The sequence below is a fragment of the Ciona intestinalis genome, chromosome 3, assembly GCF_000224145.3.
Source record: "Ciona intestinalis chromosome 3, KH, whole genome shotgun sequence".
NCBI classification, from domain to species: domain Eukaryota; kingdom Metazoa; phylum Chordata; class Ascidiacea; order Phlebobranchia; family Cionidae; genus Ciona; species Ciona intestinalis.
The window spans coordinates 731,098-756,290 of NC_020168.2; the positions used below are offsets into that span (position 1 = coordinate 731,098).

The 25,193-nt window shown below is 35.8% G+C and overlaps 4 protein-coding genes and 1 long non-coding RNA gene across 10 annotated transcripts in view; 3 read left to right on the plus strand and 2 right to left on the minus strand.

Annotated features, from left to right (window-relative positions):
- The window catches only part of LOC101243144, a 4,011-nt gene extending 1,860 nt beyond the window's left edge, over positions 1–2,151 (plus strand). For 3 of the 5 annotated variants that reach the window (XR_003395766.1, XR_003395765.1, XR_717167.3), the window contains exons 4-5: positions 948–1,077; positions 1,433–2,151. This is a non-coding gene — a long non-coding RNA (uncharacterized LOC101243144). Of the gene's footprint in view, positions 1–850; positions 891–939; positions 1,078–1,432 lie in introns of all 5 variants that reach the window. The other 2 variants (XR_003395764.1, XR_003395763.1) reach the window with 2 other exon arrangements.
- On the minus strand, positions 1,531–5,118 carry LOC100185540 (collectrin). Its single transcript, XM_002129016.3, has 6 exons — positions 5,007–5,118; positions 4,603–4,667; positions 4,148–4,266; positions 3,553–3,663; positions 2,898–3,086; positions 1,531–2,606 (listed from the first exon to the last, which is right to left on the minus strand). The coding sequence occupies exons 1-6, from the start codon at positions 5,056–5,058 to the stop codon at positions 2,492–2,494; spliced, it is 651 nt and encodes a 216-aa protein (XP_002129052.1). The 5' UTR covers positions 5,059–5,118; the 3' UTR covers positions 1,531–2,491.
- Positions 5,119–5,467: 349 nt separating this feature from the next.
- LOC100183966 (succinate-semialdehyde dehydrogenase, mitochondrial-like) lies at positions 5,468–10,467 on the minus strand. 2 transcript variants are annotated; one of them, XM_002123524.5, is made up of 10 exons: positions 10,108–10,467; positions 9,620–9,703; positions 9,085–9,255; positions 8,767–8,883; positions 8,317–8,460; positions 7,849–7,992; positions 7,300–7,458; positions 6,614–6,780; positions 6,324–6,382; positions 5,468–5,992 (listed from the first exon to the last, which is right to left on the minus strand). In XM_002123524.5, the coding sequence occupies exons 1-10, from the start codon at positions 10,447–10,449 to the stop codon at positions 5,790–5,792; spliced, it is 1,590 nt and encodes a 529-aa protein (XP_002123560.2). In that variant the 5' UTR covers positions 10,450–10,467; the 3' UTR covers positions 5,468–5,789. The 2 variants fall into 2 exon arrangements, 1 of the variants encoding a protein (XP_002123560.2); XR_003395762.1 differs by having other exon boundaries at positions 5,954–5,992; positions 6,542–6,780.
- Positions 10,468–12,059: 1,592 nt separating this feature from the next.
- Positions 12,060–17,540, plus strand: LOC100180018 (succinate-semialdehyde dehydrogenase, mitochondrial). Its single transcript, XM_002128663.4, has 10 exons — positions 12,060–12,569; positions 12,831–12,914; positions 13,192–13,362; positions 13,715–13,831; positions 14,124–14,267; positions 14,559–14,702; positions 15,498–15,656; positions 16,084–16,253; positions 16,636–16,694; positions 17,163–17,540. Exons 1-10 carry the CDS (start codon positions 12,171–12,173, stop codon positions 17,363–17,365), a joined length of 1,650 nt encoding a protein of 549 aa, XP_002128699.1. The 5' UTR covers positions 12,060–12,170; the 3' UTR covers positions 17,366–17,540.
- A 1,900-nt stretch (positions 17,541–19,440) lies between these two features.
- Positions 19,441–22,457, plus strand: LOC100175352 (LARGE xylosyl- and glucuronyltransferase 2-like). Its single transcript, XM_002128739.5, has one exon. It carries the CDS (start codon positions 19,512–19,514, stop codon positions 21,558–21,560), a length of 2,049 nt encoding a protein of 682 aa, XP_002128775.1. The 5' UTR covers positions 19,441–19,511; the 3' UTR covers positions 21,561–22,457.
- Positions 22,458–25,193: the final 2,736 nt, after the last annotated feature.

The following is a 25,193-nucleotide window of genomic DNA, read 5'->3' on the forward strand; positions in this document are numbered from 1 at the left end:
ATTAAATATACTGCTATGGCGAACAACAGCGGCAAATAAAGTAAGAATGTTACTACATATAAGTAGGGTGGGGGGGAGGGGGAGACATTTAGCACATAGGCCTAAATTCCAAATATCCTGATCGTGTTTTAAATAATTAACGATCAATAGGAGTCGTATAATTATTCAAATTATCTTTGTTTTCTACTAAATGTGACGAGAAAATAAAATACTAATGTGTCCCAACTTCCCCTATACCCTATAGTATATTGTTTTGGGCTTGGGGAAAATCACAGAAGAATGTAGAAAAATGTGGGGTAAGATACCGTTACCACATATTACCCCATATTTCCTGAACGCATGTATACATGTCAGAGTAACTAACATATCAAATACATTATACTTACAAGAGAACTATAATCCGTAATTATTGGTTGTGTATTTCTTTTTTATAATGTAAAGGTATTGTTTATTGCTATAATTGCTAGATGCTCGTATGTTTTAACTTAGGAGAGCCACGTCGTGTATAAATACATATATCTACTGATGCATATATACACATAGAGATATAGACATTAAAACATCGCAAACAGCTTATTTCCAACGGTTTGCCCTAAGAACACGCAAAAGGAAATTACGCGCCAATCAGTAACAAGATATTTAATTGTTTCATTTCTTTCTTGTTAGATGCACAGTATTTAAGCGCAGCACGTGTATATGTATACACTGCAAGATAGTTAACGTTCTATACTTAGATAAATACCATTACTGGCCATGCATACAAGCTATATAGCTTAACTATATGGTTGCAGGCCATATGTACTGTAGGTTTTGTCAAAGCATTAATGACATCTCTTGTGTAATCAAACAGTAACGGGATCTATAACAGGAATTTCGAACTGAAAAGCCAGGTTTCAGTACATGTAATGAGTATTTAAGCTACAATCTTATAAAATACAGTTATACAGATATATTGGGCTGGAACAACGAACATGCATTTGCGATTAAAGAGATTCTATTTAGTTTTGTTGTTCATGATATTTCTATTAAGTAACAGCGAGGGCCATCGTCGACGTCATGAAAGAATGAATAAAAAAGGTATTTAAGATTTCTATCTTATCATAAAAAGTGCAAACCTATATTCTACGTGCGTGGAGTCCTACAACCTAGCACGCCACTGAACTTACAATTTAAGCAAGAATTATCCCGTTACCCAGACACATATAAAGTGCTGCAACTTTTTTTTATGACTGGTTTTAGACACGTTTACCGCGTCAATGGTATCAGCTTCGAACCCGATATCCTTCGGCTACAATCCAAGCGCCTGACCATAGCCTCGAAAAAAATATAGTTTACTTAAGTATTTTTTCCAAATAAAAGTTAGTGGCCAACGAAACAGTGTTTAATATTATATTGTCTGCTTTAATGTTTAACTAGTTCGTTCTATTTTTAGTACCATGGCTAACGAAGACAATGTTACAAAATGATGGTTTGTTACTAAACATATCACCAATGGAAGACGACTCGGAAAAAACAAAAGATTCTGAAATATCTGATATTGAACGAATGTATTTCTAATATTTTTTAAGACAACGTGTGCATGTTATCATTGTACATGAATTTTATATTATGTTTTAACCTTTTAGTGAATTATCAATAAACATATAGTACGGTGGGGGAAGATGGTACACATTTTATCCTATTTTCTTTCCCCACTTGGTAGTAAACAAAGAACATTCAAATTATGAAACCGTATCCTCTGAATATTTTGTGCTAAAAGTGTCGTGCCCCGTCTTTCCCACCCTACTATTTACCGAAAAAAAAATTTTTAAATTAACAGAATGAAATAAAAAGTAAACGTGCTTTTGCTATACTTTGTTCTTGGACATACTGCATTAAGTTGGGGTAAGATGGAGCATCTTTTCATTCTATTTCCCGAGCCATTCGGTAATAAACAAGAAATATTTATAGAACTACCGTGTTCTCACGACTCTAAAACAGCGTTATAAATTGTTTAAAATGATTAAGAAATATTGGGTAATATGTGCTAACATCATCGCATTTTACCCACAGTACTATACATGTGCACAATGAAATCGTATTTTTTATATCTACATTACTTAAAAAGTGTATCTAGTTCTAACTTTACTAAACCTTTTTGGCAAAAGTAAACGTGATAATAATTTTGAACGAGGATGAGGGTTTAAAGTTGTTACTGCCATCAACAAATGAATATATTGTCAATATACACAGTAGGGTGGGGTAAGATGGTCAAAGTTTTCATTCTCCTTTATCGTCCCTTTTATCTTTATATTTCATTCTCTTTTATTGTAGTAAACAAAGAATATTACAGAATTATACAATCGTATCTTCAAGACTCTAGAACCGTTGTTAATTATTAAAAACAGAATTTGGAGACATTGGATGTTATATGCAAACGGTATCCATCATACCCCAACCTATACTATATTACAGATAAACACAGCAACTTAAGAATAAATGTTTGTTTACATTAAAGCATTGTAATAGACCCGGCACCATTCCCGTTTTCATATACTTCATATGCATGATTTTCGCTGTTAAGACTTTCGTTATCTCCGTTCTTTTCGTCAAGTTTCTTGTGTTTTCTAAACAACATCTCATACTTATTGTAGGTTAAGAACATATATTAGGTACGACATATAACGTCGATAGCTTTAATCCAGTGGTCACGCAATGGTTTTGTCAGCCATTTAAAAACATTCATTTACAAAAGTGACCGAAACTGAACAGCCGTGTTATAACGACTATCGTTGCCCTGCCATTAAATTTTATTTATTCATATTTTCGAAACTATTTATACCAATCTATATACTATAGAATAAAACTCTCAATATAACACACGAGTAACTCATTTCAGTAACAGCCAGTTTACTCACGCTTGATATGCACTGTAGGAGAGGATGGCAATTGCAGCCAACACCACAAGGCACACAAATACAATGAACGGGATCAACCAAGTTGGAAAATCTGGGATCACTTGAGGTTTAAGAGTTGGTGGAATGCCTTGGAATAACAGAGTGGTATCGGTCAACACCAGAGCTCCGTTGAATCTTGGTTGGGTTGTCCTGTATGAAGATACGTGGAGGTAATATTGATTTAGCTGGCTGAAACATGACCTATTATAGAGATATATAGTAGGGTGAAGGGGAGTTGGGACACCTTTCCGTTTTAATTTCTTCACTCATTTGGTAGTAAACAAATAACATTCAAACAATTGTAAAACCATTTCCTCACGACTGCCATTTACCGTTGTTAGTTGCATAATAATAGTTATGTATGTTGGAGTAAGATGGTACATGATTTTATTTTTTTATCGTCCCATTTAGTATAGTACTATAGTAGTAAACATAGTATATGTTTACGGAATTATATAACCCCATCCTTACGAATCTATAAAGGTCGTTGTTGATTATTAAAACACGATATTATGTACTAACGGTATCCATTCTACCCATACTATTTTATATAATATTTTATAAACGGCATAAGATGTCGTTATTTTTGTGTTCTTGCGTTACTTTCCCACCATACCTTACGACGTCTTCGATAAATTTCGGGCTAGCACTAACACCACTAGGTAAAGTAACTTTGACACACATAGCGAATCTGTCGGTTACATGGCTGATGTTGACATCTGCTGTGCTGAAACAAAATTTTACAATTAGTTTTTCAATTAAGATTTTCAGACCTCCTTACACAATGGAAAAATAGTCTACCGATTTTTATAAAAGAATGTACGAACGCGAGCAGATATAATGGTAATGTAACTAACTTATTATCGGTCACGGGTGATGTGTTCGTACAGCACGTGCCCGCTTACGAGTTACCATGTATAGTATTTTTCACCTGTTGTGCGGATCGCTAAATAACTCCTCGTGTGTTTTATTATATTTTAGTCAATTGGTGTCAATTAATAAAGGAATGATAGTGCTAGTTCGTGGTATTACCCCAAAAACGTCATCTATTTTGATTTTGGAAATATGTGGCAATATATGCTTAAGTGTCCCATCTTCCCCCAATGTACTATATATGTAACTTTGTGGATTATTTTTTTAAATCTCTATCTTGATGGAGCCACGCGCCAACAATGGTGTGCTATATGTTAACATATAAATAATATTCTTACTCGATGGTGTTATTGTAAGCATCCGTACATCTTGTATCCATTGGGTTGAAAACACTGCAGTATTTACGGAACGAGTAAGCCATTACGCCGGTAAAGAGATATCTCTCGGCATGGTCAAACTAAAACAAAATAGGAGTCAATACGGATAAAGCATTTAGCAATTTACGAAGTTTTATATATAAAAGTATACGTTGGGTTATATAGTAGGGTGGGGGAAGATGGGACACCTTTCACACATAATAACCAAATATCCTGATCGTGTTTTAAACAATTAACAACGAACTATGGAAGCCGTGAGGATAAAGTATTATAAAAAATTGTTGATTGTTTGTTTACTACCAAATTGGAGGAGAAAATAGATTAAAAATGTGTCCCATCTTCCCCCGCCCTACTATATATGCAATAAAAGTTTCAAAGCAGATTTTGTATGAAATATATTTATTTCATATTCTTACCTCGGTTGGATCTGTGATTTTAATTGTTATTTTAACATCCGGGGATGTACATGTTAGTCCATGGCCTGTAATGTAAACCAACCAGATTAATTGGACTGACCTATATACCGTCGCTCTGGCACAGTGGTCAGTCTCCAGCCAATATATGACTCGATGCTGCTACCATTGTTGGCTTGTTTGTCACATGGGTCAAGACACTTAAAGGCAATCGCTTCAATAGTGACCTATGGGTTGTCTAAATCGTTTGTCACCAATTTAAAAATAATAATTTACTTCCCAAATATCCTCTCCAAAAATCGACATAATATGTGGTAACGCGGACGCGGGCGCGAGGTGTATGAAACAGGACAAACATAAATAAATAACAAAATCATATCTTCAAATAACTCAGTTAACGGACTTACCCATGGTGACACAAGCCACTAGAATCGCAAGCGCTACCAACAACGTATTCATTATTCTTGTTTAAAACACAACTTATTACATGTCACTAAAACGATAGAATAAAGTTTGTAACACATTCTGCAAACGCACTGACATGCATATTTCTGTACATTACACTGACCAAAGTAACCGCATGTAAGCTGACAACGTTTCAACTATACAACCAGCTTTATGTATGCTTTACGTTGCTGTCGTGTCCACTTGCCCCTTATTTATGAAACCAAACTAACAAGCACCTGACTAATTTTCCTGGAACACTTCACTGAGTTACCACAATACTCAAAATTTTCCGTTGTCATTGCAAGTGTGACAAATATTTGTCATCCCATTTCGTTCACTCGCTCGTTTTATAAAACGCCTGGAGTTAATATTTAACTTTAGATGTTTGCTTAGTCGGCTCGGTTGACAAAGAAACATCATGAGTTTTAGCTTCGTCGTTTTATTTTCTCGTACTGCGGTGCACATATTGCAGTTCTGTGAACTGAAGCACACAGGCATGAAGAATTTACAATGTAATACTGCAGGGTAAAGTGGATACCATTATCACATAATATCCCATATTCCTAATAGTGTTTTTACCAATTACAACGCTGTCTTAGTGATGCAATGATAGGTATATACATTTGGGTATATGACGATAGAGGGGAATGATAACACTGACTATCTTACCCCAACCTACTGTATATTGATATTACAATAATGAGATGATAATTGCAACAGCGCGTTGACATGACTGCTGGCATTTACACCCCCCAACACATGTACTTCATCTCTGTAAATTCATCGAGCGCAAACTGGGAGCCTTCTCGTCCCAGCCCTGACTCTTTGACGCCACCAAACGGAGCTTCTGCTGTGTTTACAAATCCTTCATTAATCCCCACCATTCCAACCTCTAACTTCTCAGCCACCCGCCAACACTGATCCACGTCGTTACTATAGAAGTATCCTGCAATTTCATAAACTCATTTTAAAAAATAAATTTTATAAAAAGCATCGTTGTCGCTCCGAACAAGAAATTACTACAATAAATATATTGACTAGGATGAATAAACAGTTAACACGTAATATCCCATTAACTAATAATAATTAACAAAGCTCTTTTCGTAAGATCAAAGATATATATTTCTGTAAATATCCTTTGCTCGCACAAAACACGATTATAAAAAAGACCAAATACTTGAACTATCTTACTTCAACCTGTACTGCATACCAGATATCCTAATTGACAAGCGATAATATTACGTCAAACCAATATTTTCTAATTCAGAATTACAAACCTGCCAGACCGAAACGGGTATCATTCGCCATATCTAAAACCTCTTCTTCGCTTTTAAACCTGGGTGAAAAGTAAATTTAACAGAATGAAAACCACACGTAACTACTTGACATATTCGTGCAGTTATTTGCTTCAAGAAAAGCAATCCGTTATAAAGGGATGCTGTTACTTCATAAAAACATCACAATCAAGTCGTGAAAGGTGTATGAAACCGAACACCTGTGGTATAAAGACTGTCCTTGGCCGCTACGTGAGGATAAATGAGTTACATTCATTCATTTATGCTGTTACTTCATTATCGGCGCAACCGGTCCAAATGTTTCTTCATTTAAACATTTCATTTGTTCGTTGATGTTGGTTAGAAGTGTCGGTTCGTAAAATAAGCTTGTTGGCCCTCGTTTTCCACCGTAAACAACTTTAGCGCCCAATCGAACAGCATCTTCAACATGACTTTCAACCTATAAATACAGTGTCGCTTGTTCATCAACAAAAAAAATTAACGTTAGGATTTTTATGCTACAGGTAATTTTGAAGCATATAAATTGCTAAGTAAACCGTATTGAAAACTGCTGTGGAATGTCAATTGCTACTTTTACAGTTCGTTGGTTGCTTAATTAATTCCACGTTCTATTCTATATGTGCTGGGTGAGGTCCAGCAGCGTGACAGTTAGAACCCACTTGGGACCTGAGCGTGGCACCTGATGGTACGCCATGGCACCCGCGCCACGCCATGGGACCTGAGATTTAGGCCAGAGTTGGCCCGTTACCCCAACGATCATGGTGGTACACCTTATTTAGTGACCACTGAGTTCATATCTATACTAAACATCCTGCCCATGTCACATACGCCTATCAGTATCGTTACAGTAACTGGCATCAAACCCCGCATCTTTCGGTACGATGCAATACACAGTGGTGTAGTTTTGATACATTTTTCTATTATAACCTTTGCTTTTGAATAATGAAAGACTCCCCACCTTCTGCACCGCCTTCTCGTTGATAAGCGGTCCTATTGTCACGTTGGGGTCCATCGTGTCCCCAAGTATAAGTTCCTTCTTCATTGCAGCAACAAGTTTTGAAACAAATTCATCGTGAATTGATTCTTGAACGAAGATGCGATTGGCGCAAACGCAAGTCTGTGAACAGTAATTTTACTAGTAATGATGGAATAAATAAATTAATGCATGAATAATTAATTTATTCTTGCGTGGCGAGCAGCGACAGTCGTTATGACACAAGCGTCCTATTTCATACACCTCGTGTTTACTTACAAGTTACCATGACGTGTGTAACTTTGTTGGTGATAATTTTGGAGATTTTTATTCATAATATTATTGTATTTCCAGGAATTTAAACAGAATAAGGGTTACTGGATTGAAGCAATTGCCCTTATTTGTCTTATACCTAAGAACACATATGCCCATGGTAACATGCATACGAGCCTTGTAATCCAAAGTGTTTGTATAAATTAAACAATTTTAAACCACCTTCTTCATAAAACTTTAGTAAAGAAAAGGTCAACCAACCTGTCCCATATAACGGAATTTACTGGCAATAACTCCTTGAACTGCTTTTTCAATATCCGCAGAGTCAAATATTATAAAGGGCGCTAAACCCCCAAGCTCCAGGGACACTTTCTTCACTGTGCTTGCTGATAGTTCAAGAAGATGCTGAAGAAGATAAATAAGCTGTTTTGTATGCAGGGTATGTACTGTTTAAGTATCACACAAATATTACTATAGCATTTATTCATTCATTCATAGTTAGGTTCGGGTATGATGGCTCATGCTTTTATATTCTCTTTTATTGCTCACGACTCTAAGCGGTTAATATTTTAAAAAAATATATGGGATATTCTGTAACGGTGTTTATTTTATCCCACAGTAGCCTACTCTACATTCATTGCAATTTTGCACTTTATAGGAGGGAAGCGTATGTATTTTTTAGGCTACTATATTAATTGCTAAACATTACAACGTTTACATAGTCCCAACCTTTCCAGTTGCAGTAGATCCAGTAAATGAGACAGCAGCCACATCAGGATGTGTACAAATAACCTCTCCCACCTCAGGGGTGCGCTCCCGGGATGTTGGGACAATGTTCAAAACTCCAGGGGGTAGACCTGCTTCTTCCCCAAGCTGATAACAAATGAGAGTGGGTAAATACTCGCTAATTATGTTTTTTAATCAGACCATTTATTTTAAAATCCTAATTATTTTAACGTTACATGAATTGCATAAATCTCGTCGAAAACGATAAATAGCGAAGATCGTAGTATTGAAACAGCGCGAAGGGAATTAACAGCAAAACGAGAGAACATGGGTATCATAAGACTACTAACACGTTTAGCAAGAACAACTTTTAAACCAAAATTACCTTAAGATCACTAATTTGCCCATATATTTGCCCCAAAAGTGATTTGTATAGTTTTACTTTAACCTTACTTTTGCAAGTGCGAGAGCACAGAAAGGAGTTTCTTCTGAAGGCTTGAGGACGACAGTGCAGCCAGCGGCAATGGCAGAACAAGCTTTTCGAGTTATCATACTGTTCGGTGAGTTCCACTATAAATGAAGCTGTTTTACATTAAAGTTGTGGTATTGAAGTTGTGTTGCGGAGCATAGTGGTCGTTACAGCACATGTGTTCGGTTTCACCATTTAGAATACACTTCAGTATATTATAGTTTCACACACCCCCTCGTGCCCGCTTACAAGTTACCGCATCTATGTAACTTCGTGGGTGATGTGTATTGTATTTTACATACCGGTGTAATCATTCCTGCAACACCAATCGGTTGCTTTATAGACATAAGTCTCTTGTTTGGGTGAGGGGTTGGTATGGTAGTTCCATAATTACGTTTTGCTTCTTCTGCTAACCACTCAACAAACGTAGCACCAAAGGCGACTTCGGTCAACGCTTCGGTTATCGGTTTTCCCTGCGTTTCGAACATAGAGTAAAATAAGTGAATCAATGAAAGAAACTTATTTATCCTCGTGTGACGGAACAACGGTAGTCTTTAGCAAAGATGCGCTGTTTCATACACCTCGTACCTGCTTTATACCAGTAACCACGTATGTAACTTTGAGGATGATCGTTATTTTCAATTGTGTGTCTAACAGTTTAGACAACCCATAAGTGATCACTGGATTGAATAAACAGCCGTTAAGTTTCTTGCTCAGGGACCAGCTATACGTCCACAAAGGTAGAAGTTAAACATTAACCATATTAATGAGAGTTTTACTTCAGGTCATATAATGTGTTTTCGTACATGCAGCTATTGTCGTGTTTGTTTAACTTACATTTTCCACCGTAATAAGTTCCGCCAATCTTTGACTGCTGGATAATATTAACTGATGCCATTTTAGAAGAATTTTTGCACGTTCCTATTAAAAAGTAAAACAGTTATAGGAAAATAAGAAATATATAGTAGGACGGGGGAAGACGGGACAATTTTACCACTTAATATTCAAACTTTCTGATCGTGTTTTAAACCATTAACAACGGTCCATGGAAGTCGCGAGAATATTGTTTCATAATTTATTAAATGTTCTTTGTTTTCTATCGATTCGGACGAGAAAACAAAATGAAAAGGTGTCCCGTCTTCCCCCACCCTACTATATTTATAAGTTGTTTGTCTTCCCATGGCGGGGCAACGACGGTCGTTATATATTATAGTACGGGTGTTGTAAACCTCGTGCCAATTACCAGTTACCACGTATATAACTTTGTGTCCGATTATTTTTTAAATTAAATTTTGAAACATGTAAACATGAGCACGCTTACATACCTTTGAGCAAGTTTCTTTCCATGAACCAAACGCTGTCTTGGCAACCTCTATAGCATCTTGGGCGTGCTGTTTGTTGCAATCTGCTGCATGGCCAACTATTTTACCATTGTACGGGTTCGTCACTGGAAATGTTTTGCCGACTTTCAACCATTCTCCATTTATATAAGCTTTGTCCAAATACGTTTGTTGCAATACGTCGTTTGTCGCATGCTTGTGGATAGCGGAAGTCGATATTTGGTTACCGAGTATACCAGGATGTTTTGCGAACAAAGAGTGTTCAGTAACTTTGCTGATCGTTAGTAATCGTTGGCTAGCTTTGTTTAAAACACACAAGTAGGACATTTTTGACGACACTGCTTCCTGTAGAGGTACAATATGTGCTATAATCACAATTGTTAAAAACAAAAGATATTTACCTGTTTAATGCTTTAATCTAATGCAATCAAAAACGCACAGTATTCAAATTATTATTATGCACTAGTCACGTAAGAAACCGATTAAGCACGTATAGTTTGCTTACGATATTTTACTTTATATATATTTTCACTTGGCTGTGTAAACGCCTTTGGCTTAAACAGGCCATAATTCCGACAGCACTTACAGAACCAGCCCTTCGTTTTCGTCGCTGCATTAAAACAATTATTCTTATAAGACTACTGAGCTAATCACTCGCGCATCATTGTCTAAACCAAGGCTACAGTACTAACACCACGAAGAGGTCGCATTACAAAACGACGACGCACCATTGCACCGACCACACAACCAACTAACATTATTTTGTGCAGTGCGTAAGCTTATCTCCACCATCTGACGGCTTATTCCCACGAAGTAACTGTAGTATGAAACTGTATGAAACACGAGAGACGAAACACGGAAATGTTTCAAAATGCTCGAGTGTTCATAGAAAAGCACCAATCGGTTTCGATACGTTTTTCGTGCAGGCGTACACTAATAAATATACACCACTTGACAAAACAGTTGCGAACAAAATTATTCTCTATTTGTTAGCCTAAGTGTAATTGTAGGTCACTGTGCTAGTGTTTCAGCTTGCTATAGAGCATTTATTGTTTTCTGCCAAATTACCATATATGTGTATATATACTATATATTTACGTATCCAAATTCAAATAAATATAAAACCGTATTCCTACAACTCCCATAGACTGTAGTTGTTGTTTAAAGCACGATCAGGATATTTGAATAATAAGTGCTAAAGGTGTCCCATCTTTCCCCACCCTACTAATGTTGTACTCTAAACTTGCTACTGCAATACACCCGTGTTACTCGACATATTTTAACATACAAACATTTTTCACACATCTGGAAACACGAATCTTCACCATAGGGGAATACCGGTTTTAAAATAATATAAAAACAACCAACACTCAAAAACAAACGCAAAAAAGTTATTTCGGTAAGACGTACATGTGGAAATAGATCAGTCGTCACATGTGTCTTTTTCAGGCAAGTTACTTATTCTAACTTATGTATCACAGCGACTTAAATGTACGTTGTGTAGTTTTGTTGTATGTATAAACTATTTATGTTAAGTTAGTAAGATTACGAAAGTGTATGGTATGTTTTACATGTTACCAATTCAACAGCATAATGCATAACTATCTGCAAAGGGTTTTCAAACTATTTAACTAAGACTTAAAAGACAACAGGATTCTTTTTGATGCCAAATTTTGTTATGATGCAGTAGACTATTGCAGTTTGTTGACTTATTGTCAATATTTTTTCTGTGTAGAATATGAAATAATAAAATTGTTGGTATTAGTGAAATCCACCGGTGGTACATAGCAAAATAGGCTGGTGGAAACTGTGTTAGGGGGTTGGTGGTAGTACTTGTAGGGGTAAGTGGTTGGGGGTTAGTGGTTAGCAAATAAGGTGGGGGGGACTCTTCACTAGCACCAAATGGATAACCTGTTATATTTGTCAATAAGTGTCCGAGTTACTTTTAATCATTCTAGACTTCTGCTCACATGTATACATGTAATGTAGAATAGAAAACATTTAATTTGGAATATAAAAACCTGCAATAGATTTCAATTAATAAAAGAATGAATGTTTTTCAACAAAAAGTAAACTCTTGTACATTGAAAATTGCTTTATCATCAAGTCTAAGTTGGCGGGCTATCCAAACACACAGAGCAAACAGACTGTTTGTACAATGCTCTAGTCGACCTATTTTGCCAAGTCAGCCTGACGTTAAGACATTTTTGAAACAACCTGCATTCACCTTTTTGAGTTACCGAAGCAAAAGTGAAATGGAGTCTTTTATTACTGACAAAGCTTATATTAATGGAAAGTGGGAAAGTGTGGCTGACAGTTTTGAAGTGTTGAATCCTTATAATGGGGAAGTGGTGGGAAGAGCAGCAGATTGTGACAAGGCATTGGCTGAAGCAACAGTCAAGCACGCACATGTTGCATTTCAAAGTTGGAAGAACACATGCGCTAAAGTAAGTAAACGTTACCCTTATTTTTGTAAGTAGTCCAGTATGGTTTTCCCCTGAGCAATTTTGCTAATTCAGAAAAAAACCCACAGGTCAAAATAGAAAATTGCTTAAAAAGTTATATCATTTGGGAATTCTGCAAAAAAAAAAAAAAAATATTTCTTTTCACAAAAAGCTAAATTTTTTATTCCTAAGTGACCACTTTAGTATAAGTTTATTGTTTCTCTGTAATGTGTGTTTGCTAGTTTAACTTTAATTGCTTTGTAGGCACGATCAAGTATTCTCAAAAAATGGTTTGAATTAATCTTGAAAAATCAGAAATCTCTAGCAGAACTAATCACCAAAGAAAATGTAAGTAAGAAGAAAAATTAAATTTTATCTTTTAATAAAATTGTGTGCGCGCCCATTATGGGCTAGGCAATTAATTGCATTTTCTCTAATCCTGTGGTTTTTCATTGTTTGTTTAAATTGTCTGCCATTCATTAAAAAATAAAATAGATAAATAATCATATAAAAGTTTGTGATACATCGTAACAGGGTATGGGGTCTAAGAAGTGTAACAACAGTGTTAAACACACTACACAGGGATTTAATTAATAAATAAATCCATTCATTTATTTGCACACAGGGCAAACCTATCAAGGAATCAATAGGTGAAGTAGCTTATGCAGCTTCCTTTGTTGAGTGGTTAGCAGAAGAAGCAAAACGTAATTATGGAACTACCATACCAACCCCCCACCCAAACAAGAGGCTTATGTCTATAAAGCAACCGATTGGTGTTGCAGGAATGATTACTCCGGTATTGGGATTTATTTAACATTATATATTATATCTTTGAATATGATAGAGCAGATCAAATCAATTAAAACAATGGAGTTAGGGGAATAAGCAGGAAAATGTCATCATTAAAAACATAAAAAGGAATATAAACTACTTGAGTAAAAGTGTTGTTGCTCCAACCTTTACGGTATAAAGTAACTATTTCACCCACAAAAATTTTACCCACAAATTTACACATGCGGTACCTATAAAGTGGGCACTTGGTGTATGAAACAGAACACCCCTGTTATAATGACTGTCGTTTCCCTTACCTGGTAATAAATGAGTTACATTCAGTCATGTTTTAAATGTATTAACATTCCTTCTTGTAGTGGAACTTCCCAGCTGGTATGATCACCAGGAAAGCTTGTGCAGCAATAGCAGCAGGATGCACTGTGGTTTTAAAACCAGCAGAAGATACTCCTTTTTCTGCACTGGCAATTGCTAAGGTATTATGATTTGTATATTTTCATGTGCAGATATTATTAACTTCTAAAATGTATCTTATGGTATTTATTTGCATAACCATGTTTTGAGGTCCTTTACAGGTCGTCTTTATAAGGGTGAAAGACACTTAACAGAAAACAAGTGCAATATTTGTGGCAGCAACAGCATATAATATCATAAAATTTTTAAACTTAAGAGCTAAGTTTAAAAAAAGAATTGCAAAAAATGTAGTTAAAAAATTGTCTTCAGTATAACATGATGATTTTTTGTTACTAAACCAAAAGTTGTTTGCAGCTTGGAGAAGAAGCAGGGTTGCCTGCTGGTGTGTTGAACATCATTCCTTCTTCACGGGAACATGCACCTGAGATAGGGAATGTTATTTGTACACACCCTGATGTGGCTGCTGTTTCTTTTACAGGATCTACTGCAACTGGGAAGGTTCAACATTTTTTTTGTGAAATAGTTGAACAAAAAAGACTTTAGTTTAACAATTATCTTAAAATAGTGCATACAGTGGTTATGATGTAGGTTAATAGGTTCTAGACCTAATGCTGCCACCATTGTGGGAGTGTGTGTCCTTGGGCAAAACTCATGAGATGTATGAAATAGAATATCTGTGTCACAACTATCACTGCCCTGCGCAAGGGAGAATAAGTTATATATACAATGAATAAGCTTTTACTGTTTATATTGTTAGTAATAAAACCGTAAAATATTATTTACTTCTAGATCTTGCTTGGACTTGCAGCAAGTACTGTGAAGAAAGTATCTATGGAACTTGGTGGGCTTGCACCATTCATCGTGTTTGATTCTGCTGATATGAACAAAGTTATTCCAAACGCCATCGCTTGCAAGTTTCGCTACATGGGACAGGTAGGACCGAGAATTAACATTTTGTACTCAATAAAAATAGCAGTCCTGCTGTCTTGGTGTTGTGGTAATGGGCTGAATATGACCTAAATTCCAGGGCCCTACGAACCTCAACCGAATAGAATAGAATAGAATACAATCTGCAACAGGAATTAACAGTGCAAATTATTAAAATCAGTTATGCATTGAAGTAGCAATTCATTGTTGAGAATCATTTTTTTTTCTCATTACCAAGACATTTCTGCATTTGACAACAGTATAATGGGCTTTGGGGTATTTTGATTTTAAATTTTGTTGGTTTAAAAACTAACAGGGAATAAAATGATTCCATAAAAACAAATACAGAGTTGCTGTGCTTTGTTTTGGTTGAAGCTGCTACCAATTTTCAGTTTAAAACCCTTGTGACTTTAAATCAATACATTTCATTGATGTATTGATCTAGCAGTCTTATTAACTCACATACTGTGTGAGGTCATTAAAGTTTAATCAGTGCAAAAAAATGCATTTTTTACTTGTATTAAATTATGATATGAGCTTAACAGGGTTTTAAATTTGTTGATTATTTTTGGGCAAGTAAAATAGATTAAGCTGCAAACACAGCTAAATTGCAATAGTTTAATGACAATTTTTTTTGTTGCTCTAAATTGTTCTGGCCCCGTTTTCAAACTTCCACGCTCATAAATCATTATCCTTCAGCGGTAATTATTGGTGAAAGGTGTTGGTTATAAACTTTTTTAAAAAATACAAAATGTTTTTTTTTTGTTTTATAAAAGTTTTTATAAATGTTTGTATTCACAGACTTGTGTTTGCGCCAACCGTATCTTCGTTCAAGAATCCGTCCACGATGAATTTGTTTCAAAACTCGTTGCTGCAATGAAAAAGGAACTTATACTTGGAGATACCTTGGACCCGGCGAACTCATTTGGGCCTCTTATTAATGAAAAAGCATTGGAAAAGGTGGTGAATTTATAGAATTATAAAAATAAACAGAAAACTTTTATATGTCTTGTATATATATATGAGTGTTTATATATTGTTTTTATTGATTTGTTTGTATTAATGTGAAAGTTTATAATTAGAATATTAAAAAATACAATTTACACATGACTTTTTTATATGATAATTTATACAATGATTTTATTGTTTTTTTTGTAACTTTCGTATTAGATTTTGAATTATTTCATTTATATATACTTATAGTTACAACACGGAAGAATATGAGAATTATATGACTGTTTATATAGTGTTTTTTATAAATTTGTTGTAACTTGCGTACTAGGTTTTACATTATTTAATTTAAGTATACTCATGGTTAAAAAGGAATAAATAGAAAATCTAAGGTGGATTTAAAAATACATCGCTTTGTAAATCCTTTTTATTGTAGGTTGAAAGTCAGGTAGAAGATGCAATCAAGAATGGTGCGACTGTTGTTTGTGGGGGAAAGCGAGGTTCTCTTGGTGGAACATTCTATGAACCTACTTTAATCACTGGTGTGACACCAGCCATGAAGTGCTGCAATGAAGAAACTTTTGGGCCAATAGCAGCGATCATTAAGTAAGTTCTAGTTGTAGTACTGCTGCATAAGAATCAGATAACTCTGATACACTCTTGCCAGGTGTCTGATAAAAAGGTCGGAAATACACAATTTTTATACTGGATAAGCAGTTGATAGATTATATACGTTATGCCTTGTAGTGGAAGTAATAGAATCGACCTAAGTAAGATCTAGCCAAGAGTTAGCCTGTTTTGTTGACAAGGTGCTACAACCCATTGGTGACTTCGAGTTGCAACAATGTTTACCAAGTGTCTTGCCCGAGCACACATATACATATTGATATTATCATCTAGCTCGAACCTGTTATTCTTCAGTTACATAACAAGCACGCAACCACTGATTCCTGTTGACGAACAAATTTTAATGTTATTTTTGGTACAGGTTTAAAACAGAGGATGAGGTGATAGCTTTGGCAAATGATTCTCGGGTTGGCTTGGCAGGTTGGAAATTTTGTATAATTTTTACTGGCTACGTACAAATGTGAATAACTATAAAAGTTAACATCGCCATAATGTTACGTGTACCTAGGGTGCTATGTCCCAAAATTTTTCAAACATGAGTATTATCGTATTGTTACACCACAGTTCGTACCTTGAAATAGTTTTTCTATACTGTTAGGTGTTTACAGAAACAAGCATAGCCAAGGAATGTTTCATCTATATGAATAAATAAGGTTTTAAAATATAAGATAGTATAATTCATAATATACAGACAACAAAAAAGTTAGGTGTTAGTCACCGAATTAGGGTGAACAAATGTTTGACTGGGGATTGTGAATTCTTTTTTTTTAAATATTGGCTTTAAATAATTTGATTTAAATGTTCTTCAAACAATTTGCTGTTTTGAATTGCCACAGAGGCAATGTATATGGGTGCATTTGAAAACTAACTATCCAAACTGCTTTCCAGGATATTTCTTCAGCAATGACGTAGCTCAATGTTGGCGTGTGGCCGAAAAATTGGAGGTTGGAATGGTTGGGATTAACGAGGGTTTAATGAGCACAGCAGAAGCACCGTTTGGTGGCGTCAAAGAGTCAGGTCTGGGACGAGAAGGCTCCCAGTTTGCGCTCGATGAATTTACAGAGATGAAGTACATGTGTTGGGGGGTGTAAATGTCATGTTCATGCGCTTATAATGTTTGACATTAGGTGTTGTAGATTACATTGCGCTTCGATTTAATATGTTTTCTATGAATTATTCATGTAGTCTGTAAATGAACTGTCTTATTCGTCATGTCGAATAAATCATTAATTCCATGCTGCTGTAATACAACCCTTCATCATTTTTTATGTGTCTCTGTTTTTCAAGTTATATTGTTTTACTTGATATTGTGTTATTGAGTGGTGTTACAGATGAGGTAAAGCCACAGAAATAAAAAAGAGTAGAACGCGCAACTGCCCAAAACCGTGATATATTCTTTTTTCTATTCACGTGACTGCCAACTCCGTCCCCATTTCGCTTGGTTTCCATTGTAAAAGATAGGCGCACAGTGATTTCAGGAGGTTTTAGCCGTTTATTTCAAAAACTACACTAACTATTCCAGTTTATTAGGCCAGTTTAGTTTTTGGTAGGATAATGCTTACACTTTAGCGCTTGTTTAGGAAAATTAATTATTTTATAAATTTAATTAATAACGTTCAAACAAACAGTTTGTTAGAAATATATATATGTTTGGAAATAGTTATTTTTCCCTATAAACTTAAATTAAGTCAAAAAACGAAAAAAACTACATTAAACGCCCTGGCTTCCATTGACTACTATAGTAAACGGGAACGAGTCGTAAAAAGAGAAAGTGTATCATGCTCTCTCCTTTACCGACATTAGAGATGCGCGTTCTATTCTTTTTTATTTCTGTGGGTAAAGCTGACATAAAAGAGTGTTACCATACCAGGGTGAGTGTACTGTAGTAGTGTAGTTAATCTGGTCAAAACCGAAAGATTGCATTTAAAATCAATGCGCTTGTGACTTTTTTGGTACAATCACCATGCAGAGTGTCATATTTTAAATTGTATTAGAATTGAACATACAGTACAGAACAAATATGGTAATAGGCAAGTAAGGCAGTAAAATCAAAGTTACAGCTGACCAAACCCTTTTGAATGAACATGTTTTTTTTTGCTAATATATATATGAATAAGCTATTGCTATACATAATAAAGTTGTGTGAACAGCTTAGACTTGGTGCTTTAGTATTTACCACGTACTCAGCTCTATTTACAAGGTAATTCAGAAGACACGGGAGTTTGTGTCGAAAACACTTCTTAGGGGACCACTGTTTACTTTTTTATTGAGCTGTTCGCGCGTATTTTAGGGACACCTCAGTCGTCTTGCATTCTTGCGCTGCTATAGTTATGCCATCTCTAGATCAGCCTGGTTGGTGCGGAGACTATGATATAATCAAGCTCCGCAACAGATTTATTGTATGAAGTCGGCGGGCGCTAGTGAAGAATCCTCCGGTACATAGCAGAATAAGCTGGTGCTGGTGGTGTTAGAGGTTGGTGGTTAATGGTTAGGGCAACAGAGGTCAGAGGTTATAAAGGTTAGGTGTTTGTGGTTATAAGGGTTGGTTGTTAGCAAACAGGGGGGGGGGAGATTCTTTACTAGCACCATATACGGACTCTGGTATAAACCAGAACATAACATAACGTGTTTTTATATTGACTCAAAAAAACGTTTAAACTATTGTATATACATGGAGCTATACAGAGAAGACGGAAAATTTTTTCCGCTAGGAAGCGATGACAAATTCGTTTCTCTATTTTATGGGGAGCAGTTAGTTTCACGGTTTATACACATAAGATATAAACCCTAACCCCTAACCCCTAACCCCTAACCCCTAACCCCTAACACTAATCCCTAACCCCTAACTCCTAACCCCAAACTCGTCAAACAAAAAAAACTTTAAAAAAATATAAAAAAGTATTCCACTGTGCGGGACTCGAACCCGGTAAAAATGGAACAAAGAGAGTTTACGACCGCACGCAAACCGCTACACCACAGACCCGACGACAATAAACATAACGAAAGAGCGTATATAACCGACCTAATGTGGGAAATATGTTCTTACTAGTGTTTTATGTATTTAGAAAGGTATTTTTATTATTTAATTAATTTGTTTTACACTTATTAACAATTTGTAGTGCTGTTTTGTTCGTTTTTCCGTATTTTTTAATTTAAATAATTACCGCCTCTAGCGGAAAAAAATTTCCGCCTTCTTTGTATAGTCCCATGTATTGTATATATTAGTCTTACAGGAGCATGCGTAAAAACCACAAGCATAAGATCTTGATAAGTATTTGTATATTTGTTTTCATTGCTACCATATGTCGGTTTTATTTCAAGAGTCGTTCATTCAATATTAATTATCAAAACAAAGAAGCAATTGTTGAACGTAACAAAGTTCGCCATGCCCCAAGAAATACTGAAACAGCTGCATACATAGCAAAAAAGGACTGTACAACGGTACATATATGCATTGTATGCGCTGGTTACACTGCAAGCAGGCAGGTTGTGACTTTGATTAAGTCACTGCTGTTTTACCGTACCAGCAAATTACATGTGCACTTCATAGTGAATGGAGTGTCTAGAACTATTTTACGGAATTTGTTTCAAACATGGGATATTCCTCATTTTGTTGTTTCATTCTATCAAGCATCTGATTTTATAGATGAAGTTTCGTGGATACCAAACAAACATTATTCTGGAGTCTATGGGCTAATGAAGCTCACAATACTAACTGTCCTGCCTGCAAATGTGGGTAAAATTATTGTGCTTGACACAGACCTAATTTTTGCACATGATGTCACCGAAATATGGCAGTACTTTGATAAATTTGGTGAAAATGAGGCCATTGGTCTTGTGGAAAACCAGTCTGACTGGTATCTTGGAACATTATGGGAAAACTACACACCATGGCCAGCTATTGGTCGTGGGTTTAACACTGGATTAATATTGTTGGATTGCATGAAACTTAGGGCAATAGAATGGCAAAGCAAGTGGAAAGAGGTTGCTCAAACTGATTTGAAGCATTTCTTAAGTACAGCACTTGCTGATCAAGATATTATAAACTCCGTTCTGAGCCACAACGCAAGCCTTCTGCATGTTCTTCCTTGCTATTGGAACCTACAATTGTCCGACCATATGCGTATGGATCTATGCTACAAACAACATAAACATGAAGTTAAAGTAATTCACTGGAATACAAGAAGAAAGCAAAATAATCGGCATGATGAAAATATCAAGTCTTTAACTGATGTTTTTCGTACATTTACAGAAATAAACGGGGCATTTCTACGCCACCCACGAATCACATGCTCAACTGATGATCCGGAAATTTATCAGAGCTTGGATGACACTGATTTCGATATGTGCTCAGATTTAATTTCATCTGCAGCAAGTCTGCATAGAACTCATATATTTTACCTACCATTTGACTACCATTCTAATTCTGCAACAGATGTCAGCATTATTGTTCATCTTACGATTGACAGACTTACAGTGTTTGAAGCAATGTGCAAACACTGGGAAGGGCCAATTAGTGCTGCATTTTTTACTACAGATGCAGAAGCACAAACTCTTGTTGATTTTGTCAAACTGTCACCTGTTCTTATGGATAGAACCAACATTGGATATCACATTGTGTACAAGAACTCAAACCATGCTGTTTACCCAATAAACTTATTACGTAACGTTGCACTTAAACAAGCTGTCACAGATCATGTTTTCCTCTACGATGTTGATTTTGTTCCCATGCCAGGCTTATTCACCTACCTCACAAGTTATCTGGCCGAACACGCAAAGTCACCAAAAACTGCATACATTGTGCCTGCATTTGAAAGCTTCTGGTACAAGTTTAAAGTGCCACAGACAAAATCTGTTCTTCATAAACAAATAGATCGAGGGGTTTTTACATCTTTTCGTTCATATATGTGGCCGCAAGGACATGCTGCTACCAACTTCTCCCGATGGAAAACAGCAAAAGAAGCGTACCCAGTTCGGTGGGAGACCAATTTTGAACCATATGTTGTTGTAAAAAAGCAAAACTTGCCCCTATATGATCAAGCTTTTATTGGGTTTGGTTGGAACAAAATCTCGCATATAATTGAGCTTGATGCTGCAGGTTATCAATTTGTTGTCTTGCCATTTGGTTTCATTATCCACATACCTCATGCTCCCAGTGTAGATTTATCAAAGTTCAGATCATCCCCAAGCTATCGGGAGTGCTTGAACATTGCAAAAGAAGCTTTTTATGAAAAGCTACGTTCAAAATATCACAAAACCACTGGTATGTCTAAATATTTTACCTAATCAAAACTTTGTAAAAAATAAGATAAGAAAAACCATGCTTTATTGTAGCACACATCCAACTTATTAAAAAAATACATGTCACATAAAGAAGTTTCCACATAGAGACAGATTCCATTTTATATATTCAATTCCTGGATACAACCCCAAAAAAATTACATTATATTTAAATATTTGATAGTTTTATTGTATTGGGAAACTGATAATCTACAGTGCTAGTAAAGGTTACTTACAGCGTTGTATATTGTTGTACATTCTTATTTTATTGCGTTTTATATTTTCTGTGCTTACCGAAATGTTAAACAATCATCTTTATTACACACGACCCAATCTTTTATATGTAGCTAAGTATGAACAATTTAATCCTTGTGTGAGTTATGTTTTGTTGTTACCAAGTTATTTGGTGCTTGTACTTATTGTGCTCATATACCTCAAGTTTGTATAGTTTTTATTGCAACTTTTTGTGTATTTGTGCAGCACAAACTTTCATACTATTTTAACCAATCAAGTATTGGCATTTTGATATATTAGTCTATTAAAATTCTAATTGTTATTGGCAAAATGACAATTTAAAAGCTATACTGTAAATTACCATTACCGTAATTGATTTTCGCAGACGAATAATCAAGTTATATTACATCAGTTGCATTTTCTTACACTGTGGACTCTTTGAATATATTGTTTTAAGCAACGTTTTACTCTTTATTGCATTTAATTCTGTAGTTGTGCTTATTTACTTGCATACTTACACCCACTTCCACTAACACCATAGTTTCATATCATTGTTGACAATTTGCACATGGTATACTGCAAGTATATAAGTTTAATGTTATAGTACTTGGACACTTTCTGGAAATGTATTTTACACGGAGAAATAATACACACAGTTCCACAATGTTGCTTTTGTGTTATAATGTGGAATTTATTTTCGTTTGGTTTGATTAATCGTCCGTCAGCACGCCTAGCCCGGAGGATACGTGTTTGGTTCCTGTAGCCGCTGCAAGTGTAGGCGTTTCCAGGGTGTATAAAACAGAACACCCATGTTAGACCTATACAACTGTCGCGTCACGCCGGGGTAAAATGGTACATTTATCCACCGTTGGCTGTAACGTAATTCCCAGACCATCGAATCGCCATGATTGATAATCTTGGGTGCCTATGACGCCTTTAGTTCATTAGTTCCTTAAATAAGTGTCGTAAGTGGCAGATTGATTCTTTTATGTCGCAGCTGCAGCTGGCCGGACCGAGTACTTATGAAGGCACTCGGTTCTAATTGTTTCACTCATAGATAAGAAATTAGGACGCTGAAATAAACCAGGCAGCTGAATATACGGTTCATTAATAAACGCAACTTAAACCTTGTTGTTTTCTGACATATCGTATCTACGCAGTAGTAAAGAAGTACTGTGTGGTAGTATGGGTGGACACCACTAGCCCATGATTTCCTAATCGTAATTTTAACAACATTTACGTAGATACGGTTATAAAACTCTGTAAATATTCTTTGTTTACGAACAACTGGGACAATAAAGGAGAGTATAAACATGGTTCATCTTACTTTAAGAGGCCTTTTCCCTTTTGTATTTAACGCAAATAACATTCGTAACGTCAAGAATGAGAATGCTTTTATTTAAACTAAAGACTTGATAAAATACACGCGAAAACGGTTCCCGATTTGTACTCTGTAAATAGCGGTACTAATCTTCTTATATGATATTTCCTTTGTCCATAAGAAGATGTGTAATCGATTTAATTTATACGTGGATGCAGTTCCCCAGCGTGGCATTGGACATAAGAATAAGGGCACGGTCAACCATTAATTGATTTAAGCGTTATACAAAGAAAAACGCATTGATAAATACGAAAAATATTTGTTAACACTTTATAGTTCGCGATGATATAAAAAACGGTCTGAATGAATACTGGTTACTTGGGATGTGCTAAAGTTATAAAAGCTCGAGCTTCAACGAAAAGCTCGACACGAGCGCGAGCCAAAGCACTTATGACGTGATCAAGAAGAAAGGCGTACGAGAATACGTTTCTGTATAGTCGAAAAAACACCATACACAACACGCGGTCTAGGCGTAAGAGACGACTCGTTTCGTAATTCCCAGTGTTGCAAAACGTAGAATTCATAAAAAAAAATTATAATTGTGGCATCAGTTTTTATTATGTAAATATAAACTAGTTAAAGAATTTACGGATTTTTATTAAATATCAGATATGCAACATTGGGCTCTTGCCGCTTGTGTATACCGCTGAAATTCGATAGCGGCACATTCGCTGATGTTGCGATTAGTTACTATCCAGAGAAAAAGTTTTAAACGAACGAATAAAAAGAAAAGCTATGTTGACTAATCTAGTTATCTTTTAATCCCTGCACTTTTTTCACTTTGCGCGTTAAACATTATATCAATAGCACAACGCTCGGCGCTAAACAAAGAGCACTCGGGCACGAGCTTTTAAGCTCGGGCTCGGCGCATTCCTAATGGTTACATAAATAAAATGCTGCCTGTTAAGCAAACACATGGCGGAGACAAGCAAGTTCAAGACATCGCGTAGACTGATGTACAATGTACATGTTAAAACCCAGCCCAAAAGTTTGTCCTTTATTCTTATTGTGGCAACTGAGGCGGCAGTGACCCTCCAGGGTATTTGAGTGTGATCTTTGACCAACCGTTTATATTACTGCACTCCGACATAAATTCCCAGCCTCGCTGTGAAAGAAGATTCAGCAAGTTCACCGTGAAGTTACAATCTTTCAACTTTATAGTGTTTTCCAACGAGAAAGATCTCGCGTAAGATTTCACAGTTCCTCGGTAGGATAAAGTCCCAGGGTTGCTGTCGTTGTCCAGTTTTAGATGATGTTTTGTAGCAATTTGAATCGGTTCTTCCATTAGATGTTGATAACCATTTGTAACAGCACAGCATAAGTGGCCTGATAAACATGACCACTGTATCGTTAAAAATGCCATTTTCTCTACACTTATCTTTCTATAAAATCTAAATGACCACCAGTTAAATAACATTATAAGATTTAACCTAACTTTGGCCAATACTAGCCTCGGTTATAACAAACCACATATAGCTTATGGGCACAAACATTATTCCCTACGCAGTTTAGCCTACGTCAAGGCCTAAATATATTTGCTCGGTGAATGTTCCCGATTGCTTTGTGTACTCAGCGCAAATATATAAAAAGTAACGACTATAAAAGAGTTGAAATGTTGTTATCGGAAAAGTGATGTTGTTTTTTTAAGGTAATGTATCGATGAACGCAGTAATTTGTGCCCGAAATATCAAAAATATATTTATTATATAACTGAACGATTTCGAACCTATTACCAATGTTGGTGCTAGTGAGGAATCCTCCCCCCTTGCCTATAGAAAAAACGAGAGACTAAAAAAAGAAAAAAGAAAATCATTAGACCGTAACGGTATTTCCCCATAAAAATCATATATTAGTAAATATATCATATATTATTAAATATCCCGGGTTATGGTACACCTGCAGCAGCAATCTTGGTGTCGTTGGAAAGAAGAAGCGACACTTCAATTACGTATCAAAAAATATATTAAATAATCAAAGTACTTTTGGTTATGTGGGCCGTCAAAGTTGACCCGCGATAAAATACA